Source organism: Phocoena sinus, chromosome 14, assembly GCF_008692025.1.
Source record: "Phocoena sinus isolate mPhoSin1 chromosome 14, mPhoSin1.pri, whole genome shotgun sequence".
Lineage (NCBI taxonomy): Eukaryota > Metazoa > Chordata > Mammalia > Artiodactyla > Phocoenidae > Phocoena > Phocoena sinus.
The window spans coordinates 26,711,634-26,730,324 of record NC_045776.1 but is presented as its reverse complement, the minus strand read 5'-3'; the positions used below and the strand labels follow the sequence as shown (position 1 = coordinate 26,730,324).

At 39.0% G+C, this 18,691-nt stretch overlaps 1 protein-coding gene across 5 annotated transcripts in view; it reads right to left on the bottom strand.

The window, feature by feature from the left end:
• PIAS2 (protein inhibitor of activated STAT 2) overlaps positions 1-16,421 on the bottom strand; it is a 92,694-nt gene extending 76,273 nt beyond the window's left edge. For 3 of the 5 annotated variants that reach the window (XR_004353160.1, XM_032654503.1, XM_032654506.1), the window contains exon 1: positions 16,220-16,400. Coding sequence is in view for 3 of the 5 variants with exons in the window: in XM_032654503.1 (XP_032510394.1) it covers positions 16,220-16,243 (24 nt within the window). In the remaining 2 variants the exon portion in view is untranslated. Of the gene's footprint in view, positions 1-1,859; positions 1,892-16,219 lie in introns of those variants that run through there. The other 2 variants (XM_032654504.1, XM_032654505.1) reach the window with 2 other exon arrangements.
• Between the last annotated feature and the right edge of the window lie 2,270 nt (positions 16,422-18,691).

Genomic DNA, 18,691 nt, shown 5'->3' with positions numbered 1-18,691 from the left:
AAGAAAAAAGCATTTGACAAATTCAATGCCCACTCATGATAAAAATTCTCAGAAAAATAGGAATAGAAGAGAACCTCCTGAACTTGACAGAAAGCACCTACCAAAAAATCTAGAGTTAACATACTTAATGGTGAAAGAATGAATACTTCCCCCTAAGATTGGGAATGAGGCAAGGATGTGTTGGAAGTTCTAGCTAGTGGAATAAGACAACAAAAAGAAAAAACATAGGGGTTGAAAAGAAAAAAATAAAACCGCCTGTATTTGCAGATCCCAAGGAATCTGCAAAACAACTACTAGAACGAATAACTGAGTTCAGCAAGGTGGCAGGATACAAAACCAACACACAAGTACCAATCACATCTCTATATACTAAAAAGAACATGTGAAAACAAGTTAAAAACACAATACTATTTATAATCACTCCTAGGAAAATGAAAATACATATGTTTAAAAATATAACAAAACATATACAGGACTTGTTTGCTGAAAACTACAAACACAAATGAAAGAAGCCTATAAAGATCTAAATAAATGGATTCTTTGTGGATTGGAAGACTCAACAAAGTAACAATATCAATTTTCCCTACATTGATACACAGATTTAACACAATTCCTACCCAAATCTCACCAAGACTTTTTATGGATATAGATGAGATTATTCTAAAATTTACATGGAAAGGTAAAGGAACTAGAAGAGCTAAAACAATTTTGAAAAAGCATAGAGAGAGAGGAATCTGTCTATCCTATTTCACAACTTAGCTCAGTAATTAAGACTGTATGTAGTATTAGTAGAGGGATAGACATAAAGGTCAGTGGAACACAACAGAGAACCCAGAAACAGACCTACACAAATACACCCAAATAGTTTTTGGTGAAGGTGCAAAAGTAACTTAATGAGGGAAAGACAGCCTTTCAAAAAATGGTACTGCATGGGCTTCCCTGGTGGTGCAGTGGTTGGGAGTCTGCCTGCCGATGCAGGGGACACGGGTTCGTGCCCCGGTCCGGGAGGATCCCGCGTGCTGCGGAGCGGCTGGGCCCGTGAGCCATGGCCACTGGGCCTGCGCGTTCGGAGCCAGTGCTCCGCAGTGGGAGAGGCCACGACAGTGAGAGGCCCGCGTACCTCAAAAAAAAAAAAAAAAAAAATGGTACTGCAGCAACTGCACATCCATAGACCAAAAAACGAATTTCCACCTAAGTCTCACATTTTATATAAAAAATAACTCCATGGGGCTTCCCTGGTGGCGCAGTGGTTGAGAGTCCGCCTGCTGATGTAGGGCACACAGGTTCATGCCCCGGTCTGGGAAGATCCCACATGCCGCGGAGCGGCTGGGCCCGTGAGCCATGGCCACTGAGCCTGCGCGTCTGGAGCCTGTGCTCCGCAACGGGAGAGGCCACAACAGTGAGAGGCCCGCGTACCACAAAAAAAAAATAAATAACTCCAAATGGATCACACGCTTAAATGTTAGAATAAGCTGTAAAACTTAGGGGAAAAAACACAGAAGAAAATATTCAAGATCTAGGGCTAAGCATAGAGTTTGTATACTTGACACTCAGAGCAAGATTCACAAAAGGCATAACAATAATATACTGAACTTCACCAAAATTAAAAACTTGTGCCCTTGCAAGACCCTGCTAAAAGGATGAAAAGACAATCCAACAAAGGACTAGTATCTAGAATATATCTAGAACTCTCAAAACTCAACAGGAAAAAAACAATCCAATTAGAAAAAAGACATGAAGCGACATTTCATCAATGGGGATACACAGATGAAAAATAAGCAAATGAAAATATGTTCAGTATCATTAGCCATTAGGGGAGTGCAAATTAAAACCTTACTAAGATATCACTAGGTACATACCAGAATGGCTAAAATCAAAAACAGTGGTAACACCAAATGCTGGCAAGGATGCAGAAAAACTGGATCACTCCATACATTGCTGGTAGGGATGTAAAATGGTACAGCCACTCTGGAAAACAGTTTGGCAAGTTCTTAAAAAACTATATGCACAATAATCATACAACCCAGCAACTGCACTCCTGGCATTTATCCCAGAGAAATGAAAACTTATGTCAAAAAAAAAAACCCTATGCACAAATCTTCATAGCACTTTTATTCATAATAGCCAAAAACTGTAAACAACTCAGATGTCTTTCAACAGGTATATGGTTAAACAAATCCATACCATGGACTACTACTCGCAGTAAAAAAGGATGACCTACCAATACATTTAACAACATGGATGAATTTCTAGAGAATTATGCTGAGTGAAAAAAACTGAACCCAAAAGGTGACAAACTGTATGAGCCCATTTATATAACATTCTTAAAATGACAAAATCATAGAAATGAAGAACAAATGAGTGGGTCCCAGAGATTAAGGGGATGGAAAGGAAATGGGTGTGGCTATAAAAATAATAATATGAGGGATCCTTGTGGTGATGGAAATGGTCTGTATATTGTGTCAGTATCAATACCCTGGTTGTGATATTGTACTACAGTTTTGCAAGACATTACCAATGGGGGAAACTGGGTAAAGAGTACACAGATGTCTCTGTATTACTTCTTAAAACTGTCAGTGAATTGACAATTATTTTAATAAAAAGTTTAATTTAAAATTACAAAGACCAACACTATTATAGCAGATTAATTTTTTAATTCAATAGCATGACATTCACAAGAGATTAAAATAAAAGAACACAAAAATGTAGGGGAAGGGGGAGTTTTAAAAATCAGGCAAAACTAGCTGACCAAAAATAATAATAATAGGTATGTTAATATCAAACAGTAGTATGTAATACAAAAAGCATTACTAGACATAAGGAGTCACTACACAGAGTAAAAGTTTCAATTCAACAGCAATATATGATAAATTTTCATGTACTAATAACAATTTTAAAATGCATTTTAAAAATTGAAAGAAACTACAAGGAAACTGAAAAAATAATTCTAGTAAAAGACTAACATACACCTGCTCTCTAAAAAAACAAAGATATAAGATTTGAACAACAGAATTAACAAGTCTAACTACTGGACATATATAAAACTTTGCACCAACAAATAGAAAATACACATTCTCTTCAAATACAAAAAACTGACCACAGTCACAACAGATTTCAAAGGACTGTATCATACAGATCATGCTGCCTAACCACAACACAATTACAAATCAAAAACCAAATTAACTAAAGGATCACCCATATGTTTGGAAACAAAACTTTTAAGTCACTCATAAAGAATTCATCCCTTGTGTGATGCAGGGAAAGCAAATACATAGAAATTCATGATCATTTAAGCCTGTCAAAGTGTTAAAAGTTAATAAGCAAGGTGTCCAACTTAAGAAATTTAAAAAGGAATAGAAATAAACCCAAAGTAAGTATAAAAGAAAGAAAGCAAGCAGAAATTAAGTAGGGGGAGGATACATTAAAGAGCATAAAAAGGACAAAAATTTGATTCTTTGAAAAGCTTTTAAAAATTGGCACTTTTAGCTTTTAAAACTCATCAAGAAAAGGGGAGCATTTAAAAAAAAAGATAAGGACAGTAACTACAAAATAAGAGACTAACAATTTAATGCCATAAATTCAAGAACGTGAATGAAATGGACAATTTTCTATAAAAGTATAACCTACCAAAACCAGTTTGAAAATTGAAAATATGAGCAATCATATAACCAAAGCAATTGAATCAGTGATTAAGATGTGTCCCACAAAGAAAACAGTAACAATTCTACAAGGGAGTTCTACCAAACACTCAAGAAACAAATTATTCTAATCTTACATAAACTCTTCCAGAAGAAAGAGGAAAAGTATATATATCTTTTAAATTATAGCTCAATATTACTCATTATTAGAAACAAAAATCCTACATTAACTATATTCAAATTGAGTCCAATAATGGAAAAAAGGGACAGACCAGGGCTGACTTTATACTTGGAACACAAGGTTGGTTTAAATATTAGAAAATCAATCAATGTATTTCATCATGTTAACAGGTTACAAAAGAAAAACATATGATCCTTTCAAAAGATGCAGAAAAAGCTTTTGATAAACTTCAACATCCATTCTTTTTCTTTTTAATTAAAAAGCTAATAATAGAAAGGAACACCCTTAACCTGAAAAGATTATCTACAATAAACCTACAGCAAGCAGCATACTTAACTGTGAAACTCTGATAGCATTCCCTTTAAAATCAGGAACAAGATCAGGATGCCCCCATCACCGCTTCTATTCAACATTGTACTGGAGATCCTAGCCAGCACATTAAGACAAGAAAAAGAAAGAAAAAAAAGCATAAGAATTGGAAAGGAGGAAACAAAGAGGTCATTATTCACAGATAGATCTGTCCACACAGAAAATCCTAAAGAATTCTATACACAATTTATCACAATTAGAAGGATAGCAAGGTTGTTATACGAAGTCAAATTGTACTTCTATACACCAGCAAGGTAGAAAATATAATTTTAAAAGATACCATTAATGATTTGATACAAAAATAAGGTACCTAGAAATAAATCTAACAAAATACTTGCAAAAGTTTATTTGAAGAAAATTATAAAACTTTATTGAAAGAGACTGTAAAAGACCTAGATAAATGGATACTACAATGTTCATGGTTAAGAAACTTAATAACAAAATGCTAGTAGTTCCCTTCAAACTGGTTTACAAATTCAATGCATTTCCATCAAAATCCCAATAGGTTGCATGTGTGTATCTATATAACTTTAAAAAACAATACTAAAATTTTATGGAGGAGCAAACCAGCAAGAAATTCCTTGAAGAAGTACAAGGCAGGAGGACCTGGCCTACTTCTGTGTCCCTCAATGACTGACTAGACGGTTTCACACCAACCCTCCCTATGAAAACTTTAAAAACTGAACATAATATAAAAAACATCTGTTTGAAGACAAGAAGCACTACGAAAGGCAGCAAGAACCTGGGAGGCCAAGACCGTGGAAAGAAGGGAAGCCTAGAAAATGGAGTCTAATATTTGATGCCTCTTTTCCCCTGGAGATAACTGCCAATGGAAAAAGGGCAATTGATAAGTTAAGAAATCCAGCAGAACTTTGAATAGACTTATAGGGCTGGGAAAACCAGAAGATATTTGCAAAATATAACCTGCAAGTCCTGGTATCTGGGATATATAATAAACTCCTACAAATCAGTATGAAAAAGACCAAATATAAAAATGGACAAAAGACTTGGCAAACCACCTCACAAAAGGCATCCAAATGGCCAGTAAGTATATTAAAAGGGGCTTAACATCATTTCTCATTAGGGGAATTCAAATTAAGACCACTAAACATCCACCAAAATGTCTAAAATTAAAAAGGTGGACGAGAAAGGACAAGGAAAAACTAGAACTCTATTATTTTGCTATTGGAAGGGAATGAACAAAAAACTACAATTACATACAACAATAAGGATGAATCTCGCAAACAAAATTGAGAGGAAGAGGTGAGACACAAAAAATATACACGTAATATAGTTCCATTTATATAAGGTTCAAAAAATAGGCAAAACTAGTCTAAGATGTTAAAGTCTGGCCAGTAGGTATCTTTAAGAAGGAAGAGGTTAGTCACTGGGAGAGGACTCAAGGGAACTCTCTAGGGTGCCAGTAATGTTCTATTTCCTGACCTGCATATGGTTATATTGAGAAAATTCATTTAGCTGTCCTCTCATGATCTGTGTACTTTCTTTCTATACATATGTATGCCCTAGAGCAATAGAAGTTTGTTTTTACAGAAGCTGTACAAAGTTACAGTAATTAAAACAATGTGATGGTACGGTTACACTAAGAGACTAGAGTCCAGAAAGTATAGATAGATCCAATTGTATAACAAAATCAGTAAGAAATAAATTTTTTTTTTAAAAACCTAGTACAAACATGGGCAAAAGAAATGAATAGAATCCCAGAAGAGGTAAGAACAGGTTAATCAGCACAGTAAAAGATGCTCAAACTCATTAGTAAAAGGAAAAAATTGAAAACTAAAAGGTGATACTTCATACTCACTGGCAAAAACTTTTAAAGCCTGATAAAACTAAGTATTAGCAAGAAAGCTAAGGAAACCTCTGTATTCCTGGAGGGAGCAAATACTGATACAATCCTCTTTGGAAAATAATCTGGCATTATCCAGTGCTGTTGAAGATGCGAATATCCTTAAGTCCCAGCAATGCAATGCTACTCCTAGAGTTTCTACAGTGAAACATACTGTATTAAATATTCACATTAAATGAGATCAATAAAGACTACAAATAACACCATATCAATGCAGATTAAGTTTGTTCACAAAGTTTTATTTTGCATTTCAGAGCCTTTTGGATTTCAGAAGTGTAGATAAGGAAAAAAAAGGAAACTACACAAATTTCCAACGAGAATGGATAAATTGGTATTTATACAATGGAAACTCAAAAACAATGATAAACCAAAACACCCCCAATACATACAGCTTTTATTCAATTTGTATAAAATTTAAAAACACACAAAAACAAAAAATTTGTATATATAAAATGTGTGATTTATATATATATAATTTTTATATCTATGTAATGTGGATGTGATCAGGGAAGGGCACCCTGCTGACCTAATGAACTATTTCTTAACTTGGGTGGTGAGCACATGCATGTTTATTTACCTACATCTTACCTGTTATAAACAACCTTTTGTACCTATTAAATAATGTAAATATTTAAAAATTTTAAATTAGCATGATATACCCAAATACATAAACCACTATTAACCATTACCAATTCTGAGAAATGACTCAAGAGAACTTTTTTTTTTTTTTTTCAAAAGAACTTTTTGAAGGAATTAGTATCCTAAGAGAGTTCAAGGACAGGTTGCTATTTTAAAAAAAAGGAAGGGAAGAAATAAAGAAAAAGAGGATAAAACTCTTATAAATCAAAAATATAATTACTAAAATAAATTCTATGGAAGAGTTCTAAGTCAAGGAAACCTTCCAGAACGTAAACAAATAAAATGTACATCTTGGAAATCCGATATTCACCTGTCAAGAGTCTCAGAGAAAAAAGGAAAAAAATTAACAAAAAAACAGAAGATAATTCCCCAGACCTGAAGAGCCTTACATCCGAAAAGGTTCCACCAGAAGGAATGAAAAAGGCCCACAACTAGACACATTTCACAACACCAAAGATAAGATCACCATAAAGACTGTAAACAAGGTTACCACAAAAGATAACGATCAGATTTGCAATGGATCTCTATCAGCAATATTGAGTGCTTTAAATTCCCAAAGCAAAGCTTTCAACATTCAAAAGGAAAAACTGTATTACCAATTTATAATTCTGTATCTAAACTTTCAATCAGGAACAAATGCAAGCCATTTTCAAACATTCAAGAAATTAGAAAGTCTATCACCAGCATATCCTTTCTAAAACAACTACTCAAGAGGGGGTAGGGGGAGGAAAGGACCGGGAGTTTGGGATTAGCAGATACCAACTAGTATATATAGGATGGATAAACAAGGTCCTACTGCATAACTCAGGGAACTATACTCAATATCCTGTGACAAACCAGAATGGAAAAGAACATGAAAAAGAATATATACGTGTAACTGAGTCACTCTGCTGTATAGCAGAAGTTAACACAACCTTGTAAATCAACTATACTTCAATAAAATTTTAAAAAAAAAACTACTCAAGATTACATTCCAGTAAAATCAAAAAGAAGTCTAAAAAAGAGAAAGACATGAGATCCAAATAACACACCTAACCCAGGAGTGCAATGTAATCTCAGGATGACAGATGTATAGCAAGATCCAGAAAGCAAGCTGCCCGAATTACAAAAAAAAGTTGAGAGCTCCAGAAAGCCCATCTTCAAGAAAAGTTCAATGGCTACAAGATGAAAACACATTGTACTGGGTTGCCAAAAACTGCCTTCAGGTTTTAAGTAAAAATAAAAGACACATTTTTCATTTTCACCAGCACTTTATTTTTTTTTAATTAATTTATTTATTTTTGCCTGCATTGGGTCTTCGTTGCCACACGCGGGCTTCCTCCAGTTGCGGCGGGGGCGGGGGGGGGGGCTACTCTTAGTTGCAGTGCATGGGCTCTAGGCACGCGGGCTTCAGTAGATGTGGCACCAGGGCTCAGCAGTTGTGGCTCACAGGCTCTAGAGCTCAGGCTCAGCAGTTGTGGCGCACGGGGCTTAGCTGCTCTGTGGCATGTGGGATCATCCCAGACCACGGCTCGAACCCATGTCCCCTGCCTTGGCAGGCGGATTCTTAACCACTGTGTCACCAGGGAAGTCTCACCAAGCACTTTATTAAACAACGTATTCACCCTTTTGTTCCACTACCTTCTGCCATTCTTCAGGCAACTTCATAATTCCATCTTCCCAAAACTTTTTATCTTTTTAAGCAAAGAACTGTTCCAGATGCCTTTTACAGTCTTCCAGGGAATTGAAATTTTTTCCATTAAGAGAATTTTGTAAAGACCTAAATAAATGGAAATCCGAAGGTGCAATGTCTGGTGAATACGGCGGATGAATCAGAACTTCCCAGCCATGCTGTAACAGTTTTTTTGCCTGGTCATCAAAGAAACACGCGGTCTTGCGTTATCCTGATGGAAGATTATGTGTTTTCTGTGGACTGATTCTGGATGCTTTTGGTGTAGTGCTGCTTTCGGTTGGTCTAACTGGGAGCAGTACTTGTTGGAATTAATCATTTGGTTTTCCAGAAGGAGCTCATAATAGAGGACTCCCTTCCAATCTCACCATATACACATCACCTTCTCTGGATGAAGACCGGCCTTTGGTGTGGTTGGTGGTGGTTCATCTCCCTTGCCCCACAATCTCTTCCATTCCACATTATTGTACAGTATCCACTTTTCATCGCCCATCACAATTTGTTTTAAAAACGGAACATTTTCATTGCGTTTAAGTGGAGAACTGCATGCAGAAATACGGTCAAGAAGGTTTTTGTCGCTTAACTTATGTGGAACACAAACATCCAAGTGATTAACATAATCAAGCTGGTGCAAATGATTTTCAGTGCTTGATTTGGATATTTTAAGTATGTTGGTTATCTCTCACGTGGTGTAATACTGACTGTTCTCTATTAATGTCCCGATTTGATCTCTATCAACTTCAACTGGTCTACCCGACCATGAAGCATTGTCCAGTGAGAAATCTCCAGCATGAAACTTCGCAAACCACTTCTGACATGTTCGATCAGTCACAGCACCTCCTCGGTACACTGCACAAATCTTTTTTTGTTTCAGTTGCGTTTTTACCTTTCTTGAAATAATAAAGCATAATATGGCGAAAATGTTGGTTTTTTTCTTCCATCTTCAATATTAAAATGGCTACACAAAAATTCACCAATTTTGATAAGTGTTTTTTTAAATGCACGCTGATATGACAGCTGTCATATACAAGCTAACAAAATTGTTTCGAATGAAGTTAAAGATAACTAAGTGCTACCAGAACTCTCCATCTTGTGGAAAAAAAGGAAAGAACCTTTTGGTGAACCCAATAATATTAAAGTTTAAAAGTGATTTCCATGAGCTCTCCACAATCATGCAGGGCTTTATTATATTTCTCCTTTAAGGAGCCGAGGTTTAACAACACAGAAGTTCCTCAGCAGCTCCACACTACTTGGCTCTATAGTAACTAATACTTATATCAGCACACATATTACAAAGGCTGGTTATTAGTATTCAATTTCTAGAATCTTCCTGTAGAAGCACAGAGAAGTTTAGAAGAGTTATAAACCACAATATAAATGCTATAAATCTTGACAACGTAGTATCAATAGAAAATTAAGGCTAGAATGGGGAAGAAAGGTGGAGGCTGGGAGAAACAAAGGGAAAAAGATGGGTGCTAAATCCTCTTTAAGACTGGGAACTAAAGAGATAGTGTCTAAAACTGATAGGTCAAGAAAGAGAAATTTAACTGTTACAAAAAGATTAAAATAATCAACAGCAGAATTAGGAACAAAAATGTAACTGGTAGAAATCAAAGTGCCAGGGCAGGCGGAAAATGAAATGACCTAAATTTCTTATCTACTACAGAGTCAAGCAACAGATACTGTTTATAGAGTTGAAAGAAAAATCAATATATAGAAAGACATGCTTTATTTTTGAGTTTTGGAATTAACCTAAAAAAAAAAAAAAAGAAAAACTAAGGAAAAAAATCCCCACTAAAGGCAGTTATATAAAGATTTAAGAAAGAACTTTTACTTTTCTTTCTGGATTTTTCTGCATTTTCATTCAAAGAAAAAAAGAATGAAAGAAAGAAAAAGATGAAGAAAAGAAAAAGAAATTTTAAATATATTATTAAAGCCATTCCCAGATTGGGGGGAAAAGGTCAAATAATTTGTCTAAGGTCATACAGTTGAAAACCATGCATGTCCAATGCTAATATCAAAAAAAACCCAGAGAACAAACAAAAAAACATACCTTCTGTGGCATAATCTAGATCTGCTTTTTTACTGACTTGTATGAATAACCAAATGGAGAACTCCGAATGTCTATGTTAAGTTTTTATTGTTCTCTGCAGTCACAAAAAAAAATCTTATTCGTTTCACACCATTTTTTCCAAAAAGTCTAGGGAAATGACCATGTTACTAGTGGGTTCAAAATGAAGTCAGAGGATAGTTTGGACTATGATACCAATTGATTCCACATCACTTTTACTTCAACTTCAATTCAACTGTGAATTTCTTAAATTCAGATTCCTGAATAAAAACAGACTAGCTGTCAAGACAACTCAATGGGGAAAGAACTGTCTTTTCAACAAATAGTTCTGTGAAAACTGGATATCCACATGCAAAGGAAGCTGTATCTCTACTTCACACCATAAACAAAAATTACCTCAAAATGGATAAACAATCTAAATATAAAAGTTAAAACTATAAATATAAGCTCTTAGATGAAAACACGAATAAATCTTTGACACTGGATAAGGCAATGGTTTCTTAGATTTGACATCAAAGGCATAAGCAACAAAAGAAAAAACAGATAAAATTAAAAACATTTGTGCTTCAAAGTACACGATCAAAAAAGTGAAAAGATAGTCCATAAAAAGGAAGAAAATATTTGAAACCATATATCTAAGAACTTGTAACTGGAATGTATAAAGAACATAAACAGTAATAAAAAAGCAAACAACCCAATTAAAAAAATGGGCAAAAGGTCTGAATAGATATTTCTCCAAAGAAGTATACAAATGGCCAATAAGCACATGAAAAGATGCCCAACATCGTTAGTCATCAGGAAAATGCACACCAAAACCGCAGTGAGATACCACTTCACACCCACATGGACAAGGATGTGGAGAAAGCAGAACCCTTATACACTACTGGTGGGAATGAAAAATGGTGTAGCAGTTGGAAAAGAGTTGGGCAGTTCCTCAAAGACTTAAACAGAGTTACCACATGACCCAGCAATTCCACTCCTAGTTATATATCCAAGACAATCAAAAACATATGTCCACACAATACTTATACACTTGTAGATAAATGTTCACACCAGTCAAAAAGTGGAAATCACCCAAATGTACATAAATTCATAAATGGATAAACAAGATGTGGTATATTCCATACAATGGAATATTATTCGGCCATAAAAAAGAATGAAGTACTGATACATCTACAAGAATGAACCTGAAAAGATTATGTTAAATGAGAGAAACCAGACACAAAAGGTCACATGTAAGATTTTATTTCTATGAAATGTCCAGAATAGGCAAATCCATAGAGACAAAGTAGCAAATGCTGAGAGCTGGGGGAAAGAGGGCATAGGGAGTGACTGCTAATGAGCATGGGTTTCTTTTGGGGTGATGAAAATGTTCTGAAATTCAATAGTGGTGATGGTTGTATAACTTTGTGAATAGACCAAAACCACTGAATTACACACTTTAAAAAGCTGAATTTTATGGTATGAGAATTATATCTCAAAAAAAAATTTTTTTAATAGACTAGCTAAGATCCAATCCAGAAAAACAAAGGCAAAAATGCTGAGAAAAGAGAAACATTTGGAGAATTTGTTAGAAAAATGCCACCTTTATCAGAAAAGATATTCATGTTTACCAGAGGGAGGGTGCAGACCTAAGGAGCAAACAAACACAAAAATGTCTACCACAGCTAAGAATATCTTGGTTTACTGACTATAAAAAATTATTTCATTTTAAATTAAATATCTGGTTTTGAATGTGCTTTCATAGACATGATCTTAAATGAAGTCCTCCTGGAAATTTAGTTGTATCCACTAATAACAGCTTTGAATTACATGGTGAATTCTGTTAACATCTATCATATGTATTAAGTCTATTTCTTTGCCCAATAGTTGGCAGCTTGGAGGGATGAGGACCTCTAACCTCAACACTCCCCTTCCCCATTAACTTCCCATTCTCCCTGTGTATCCCAACAGCACCCGAAGGTACCAGGATGGCAAGTAAGGAACCAAACCCTCAAGCCTTCTAGGCAGAAAATCTTCTGTTATAGAATTATTTAACCCTCTTATTAGATCTTCCGTGTCTGGCTTACCAGTATCTATTAAGTTACTATCACTGGCTCTTCCACTAGATTCCTGCACACACATTGACTCTCATTCTCTGACACGCACAGAGATAATAAACCCTCAATGCACAGGAGAGAGAGCCTTAAAAAAAAAGTTAGTACAGTAGATCCCCCCTCCACTCCCACACTGGAGAGAAGAAGGAAGAGTGGATTAAACAGGTTAAATTGCAGCAGGGACCTTTTTAAGGACTGCACCAGGAGGAGTATTGAAATTATGCAACTGCAGGAGGCAAGGGTAGAAAAGCTGCTCTGGTTGAAGAAGAGGTGAGGGACTTTTAGACTCCAACTACTCCGCCTCTCTTCCACCACTGTGCTTGGCACTGCTGGAGAATATTTTGGAGGAAGAAAGCAGGGCAACAGTGACAGAGGCCTAGGCCACCAGACTGCATGAGCTTGTCCCAGGTTAATTCAATAATTAGTTAATTCACAAACTCCTAACAACATAAATGTTTTCAACAAGCCACCACTGAACTGAATTTCTTCTCTAGCACCCTGAAAGCTTCTAATACCTGAGGCACTATTATAATCATCTTTGACTACACAGCCCACAACTGCCCTGCACAGAAGTTACCCCTTCCCTTCCCTCACCCATCAGGATGATCCTGTGAGTCAGGTTTGCGTGATGTGACTCTAACCTCCTGGCCATAGATAAACAGGACAGAAGCGGACCCTCACCGATCCTCTCTCCCAGAAGAAATGAAGAGAGGTGTGCTGGTATTCTACTGGTCACTTGAACTGAAAGCAGCGAAGTGTAGGGATGCCATATTCTGCTGTGACTGGACAAGATCTCTGGTACTGGCCCACAGGGAAGTCTCAAAACACTGAAACTGTCAGGCAACTCCTCTGTCTGGAGTTGCCTCGTCAAATAACTCCCCTCCCCCGAGCAAAGCAAAGGCACAGGAGTCACTGAAGCACAGTGAAGATGACCTTTCCCAAAATTCCAGACCTCCAGTACAGGAGACGCCAGCGCTAGCCAGCAGTGACCTGCTCTGGTTATACGGGCTCCTAGGAAGTGGCCCTGAATGATAACGGACAAAGATAAAGGAAATCCTCTCAGCGGCATTATCAGCAGCCAAACCTGGCATTCAGGTCGGCTGGCCATTTCTTCTACGGCCGAGAAGTCAGCCAACAAACCAATGCCCGTGATTTTTCCTGGTCCTTCAATTTACTTCAGAATATATTCTGTAGCAGAGACCATTTAGAAAACCCTCGATGTTTCTTCCCCTTTTCCTCCTTTCTAATTAGATTTTTCTTCAGTTGTCCAGTTTTCCCTACAATATTATATATCATATAAGCAGGGTATTGTTTATCATTCAATTTAGTTCATAAAGTGCAGGATGGTAGCTAGGAGCACCACGTGGACCCAAAGGAAACTGAACAGAGCAGTAGAGCTTAGACTCTAAGGAGCGTTCACTCTAAAGCTAGACCTCCGAGGTCAAAAATCCCAGGTCTTCCAGTAATGAGCTGTGTGATCTAGGTCAGGTTATTCAACCTCTCTGTGCCTCAATTTTTCACAGAATTGTTGTGAGAACTAAATCAGTATGTATGTAAAGTGCTTAAACCAGGGCCGGGCATATAATAAGCACTTTCTTATAATGGATATCTGCCATCATCATCATCGTCACGATTTGCAATGGGGAGTGGGGAGAGCTACAGCACATCTTTAAGTGTAGAGGATGCTACTGAGCAGGTAAGGCAAAAACTGGGGTGAATAACTCTTTCAGCATTTGCACAGCCCATACCCTTCCCTCCTCTGAAAACTCTCCCCAGTTAAGTCTCCTAACGTGAACTATGGCAGAGGAGCTATCTTCCAGCAAGTGCAGGGAGAAGAAAAGACAGCTGATTTACAGAAAAAGATGATGAAGCTGACCCACAAAACAAAATGGGAGGGAAGAGAGAGGGGTATGGGATGGAGACAGAGGATGGAGGGAGTGGGGAGGGAAGGGGGAAGAAGGGGAGACAAAGAAAGAGAAAATCTTGGTTTCCAAACACTTTCCAGTTCCTGATTCCACTCCAACCTAAGCACTGACTGCTCTTTCTGCCCTATACCAATAAATAAATTCTTCACTTTTTATTAAGCTTTGACAAACGACAGAAAAGTCTAACACAAGCCCTGGAAAACTTCATCAACAAAAAAAAAATCTTTGAAGAGATAAAGTTATATAATCCGTTACTACACAAATCCCAAGACAATACTGCAGATATAAATAACTACAAACTTCAGTATTCTCAACCCATCCTAAACCTAATGCATGAATTTACACAGGTGAGGCTCAGGCCTGGTTGTTTCAAAAGCTCTACAGGTGTTATAACCCCTACAGCTGAGGTTCTGACACTAACACCCTTACACTTATCAATATGAACACCCTTTCCCTACTATCACGGTTCTCTGTGTAAACTAGCACAGGGCATAAAATGCATGAATATACTTTTCTCTTTACCGGGAATTAAATAATTTTTGAAACAGCAAGAGAGAAAATGGCAGGCATTATTCAAACTGAAGCAATTTACCTTTAGATCAGAACCATGAATACGTTCTTTTGCTGATGTTCACCAAACCAGCCAGGTAACCAGACAACATGCTTCCCCCGCATCCCATCCCTCTCCAAAAAACAATAATAAACATACAAACTGAATCTTTTACCAGATTTCTTTTCCTTCTTATTCGGAAACAGTAATGCTAACAACACGTCCATGGTTGTGCAAACTGATTGCAGTTAACTTAATTTCAAGTTCCTCTTCATCCCTTTTTTGAAAGACTTTTTTTTTTAAATCAGGGTTTCCGATCTTAAGTATCCCATTTATGCCGCCAGTAATTCAGCGATCCATAAAAAAATCTGGCTCGTTTATCACAATTATGTCTCAGTTGAGGGCTTTGAAGGTTATCACCCACGGGGAAAGTATCTTTTCCGTCTAACCCCAACACCGTGCATTTCAAACCTCTACTATACAAAGGTAAACAAAAATAAAGTTGTGACCTTGTTCGAAAGGCTAGGGAGAAAAAATTTTCAAGTGCAAAACGAGTTCACAAACCTCATGACAACACGGACTTTGCGGAGTTCTTACCATGGCACTAAGAAAATACCAAGGTTTAAGGCCCATCATTGAAGGCAGGGTTCCCAAAAGACCACGCTTCTCCCCAAGATGTTGAGGAAGCACTGGTGGGAGGAAGGGGCCTTTCTCGAGTCAGAACTGACTAAGAGGTAGCATCACCCACAGAAGAGAGAGAATTCCTAAAAGCAACTTCACGTTTCAGAAGACAGCTTCCCACCAAGTGAGTAGCCCGTAGACTTAGGAATCGCCAGACACGTACACCCCTCGCGAAGGTGGAAAAGCAAATCCTGCTTTCCACCTCACCTCTTAAAATAAACGGGGAAGTTGGGTCCCCACGAGCCCCTCCCGAGAGCGGCCCCAGCGCCCCGCGCCAGGTGTGCGGACCCACCGACCGGCTCACCTGGTCCCCAGGCCCGCCACCACCGGGTGGCACGGGCTTCCTCCGCCGCCTCGCTCCCCTCCCCCGCCCGCCCGGGCACCCGTTGGGACGCGGGCCGGGGCTCGGGGCTCCGCCAACCGGTCCCCGCGAAACAAGAAGGTGGCGGCCGGCGACGCTGCGGCTTCCCCGCCTCGCCTCCCCTCCCCTCCCCTCCCCCGCGGCCTCCGCTCTCCACTCCCACGCCCCCGCTTACCCTCAACTCCTCGAAATCCGCCATTTTATACCACCCGCGGGCGCCGCCGCCGCCGCCGCCACAGCACCCCCTCCCGCTGCCGCCAACGACACCGCCGCCACCACGGCCGCCGCCGCCGCCTCCAGCACCATCCTGCACTGGGAGCCGCTAAAGACGCCGCGGCCGCCGCCGCCGCCGCTGCCTCCGGGCCCGTCACGTGACCGCCGCCGGAGCTCCGCCCCCGGCGAGCGCGGCCCCGCCCTCCAGGCGCCCCGCCCTCTCGGCCAGCCGCTTTCCGCCCGCGTCTTCCGCCAGCCCCCCGGGCCTGCGGCTCTGGCCTCGCCTGAGTCCCCGCCCCCTCCCGCTGCCTGCCCACCTCCCGCACGCCTTCCGGCGCTCGGCCTTGTCGGCGTGCAGCCATTAGCCCGCGGGTGCCTCCTCTCCCCGGCGCGGAGGCCCAGCCCCAGTCCCTGAAGCGCCCTCGCGACTGCAGCGTTACCCGCGGGACTGGAGGAGGGCCTGGGCTGTGGGAGGGACGGAGAGGAAGAAGAGATGGCCGGGACTCGTGACGGGTACATTTACAGTGCCCTTCCCCACGGTGGCTGTGGACGGAGGGAGCACCCACAAATAAAGGCATCCCCCGGAGTAGTTGTGGCGGAACAACCTAAATATGGGTGTTGGATAAGCTATTGTTCTGATCTAATGGGGCAAGATTGGTGAGACCTTTTTGGGTTGATAATATCCTCAGTACTAACCTGGCTGGTTCTTTCTGACTTTGAAGGGCGACTGAATGTCAAGGACTGCAGAGTTGAAAGGGTTGGGGGAGGGAAGTTGGAGAAGTGAAATAGGAGAGCGCCCAGAAGAGCCCTGATAGAAAGTCGAGGGGTCAGGGAAATAAGATAGCTGGGAAAAATGAAATGTCAGAGGAAGAGAAGATGGAAGGAAGTTTCACGGCACTCCTGACTTGCTGACAAAGGATGAGAAGATGCTGAGTTAAGCTGGTCAAAAAATTCGCTGGACCAAATCCAGGGTTCAAATTTCCTTGAAGAGGTGGATGGAATCCATTTAAGACACCTAATGTTGATCCCGGGGCCAAGAATAGTTTACCACTACACCTCTTCGCCTAATTCCTGTTCATCCTTCACCTCTCAGTTTAAGTATCACTTCCTCAGAAAGACCTTCCCTAAACCCACATGCCCCCATTTTAATTCAGATCCCTCTCCGACTGCTCATAGGATCCGAATATTTCCTTCCTAATATTTTTCCATGGTAATTACGTAGGTCTTTGTGTGATTATTATATAAATAATTATCGTTTAACTTTTTTTCTTAAAAGTGTTTTTAAACCCGCTAGACTATAATGACTGACAAATGCTTGGAAAACTGTGGGCCTCTCATTGGTTTAATGAGTAAAAGAATGAACAGTATCTAGTGTAGGTTTTAATTCTGGCTTTCCACCATTAACTTTAGCTTGGCTTTTTCTTGATCTTGGCTTATTCTCCTTAGACCTTGATTTCCACCTCAGTAGAGTTTAACATTGTTCAACAGACGTTAAGTGAAGGCCAATGCGAGCTAGGATCTTCAGGGGAATAAAGATGAATAGAATACAGTACAGCCCTTCCACCAAGGAGCTTACAACCCATAAGAAGCACCATGCATGAAATACTGAGTTTAGTTTCTAAGCACCTGTCCTGTTAATCCTTTCTCTGCCTGTCTCTGAACCCATCAATCCTCTTGATCTCAACATCTCTCTTTTCCTTTCCACTGATTTCTTCCTCTTTCCCTATATCCGTGTTCAAGTCTCCTAGATAGTTTCAAGCCACCTTTCTTCTTTTGCCAAGAACACATCTATTTTAATCACATTTCTTTGCTCCTTTACACTTTACCTTAACCTTTACTGAAACTATACAGTATCAAAGAAAATGAACAATGAATTTATCTTTTATATTCCCAATTTTTTAGTCTGGAATTTTTAAACACAAACAAAAGTTGAAAGCATAACAATGAATATCTGTATACATTCCAACTAGATTCAACAGTTATTAGTATTTGAACAATTTTTATTAAGGCATAAATAACATATAGGTAAATCCTCCTATCTTAAGTAAACTCTTCAATTAGTTTTGAAAAATGCTTATCAAGATACAGAACATTTTCATCACTCCAGAAAATTCCCTCCTGCCCCTTCCCAGTCAAACCTCCCACCAGAAATAACCAATGATCTGATTTCTAATACTGTAGAGAGAATTTTAAAATGAGGGAAACATTTTAAAATGCTATTATAGCCTCAATGCCAAAACCAAACAAAAATTAATTTTCCTATCTAACTTATAAGCAGATTTTATGCCAGTAATGCAAGGATGGGTTTCACGCTAGCATATATGTTAAAGAAATTGGTAATTTGATACAACTCAGCAACTAAGAACAACCAAAAAATCTGGACTTAGAAAATCAGAAGCAAGTGCCAAATGTAAGGAGTTAACCAGTCAAGATC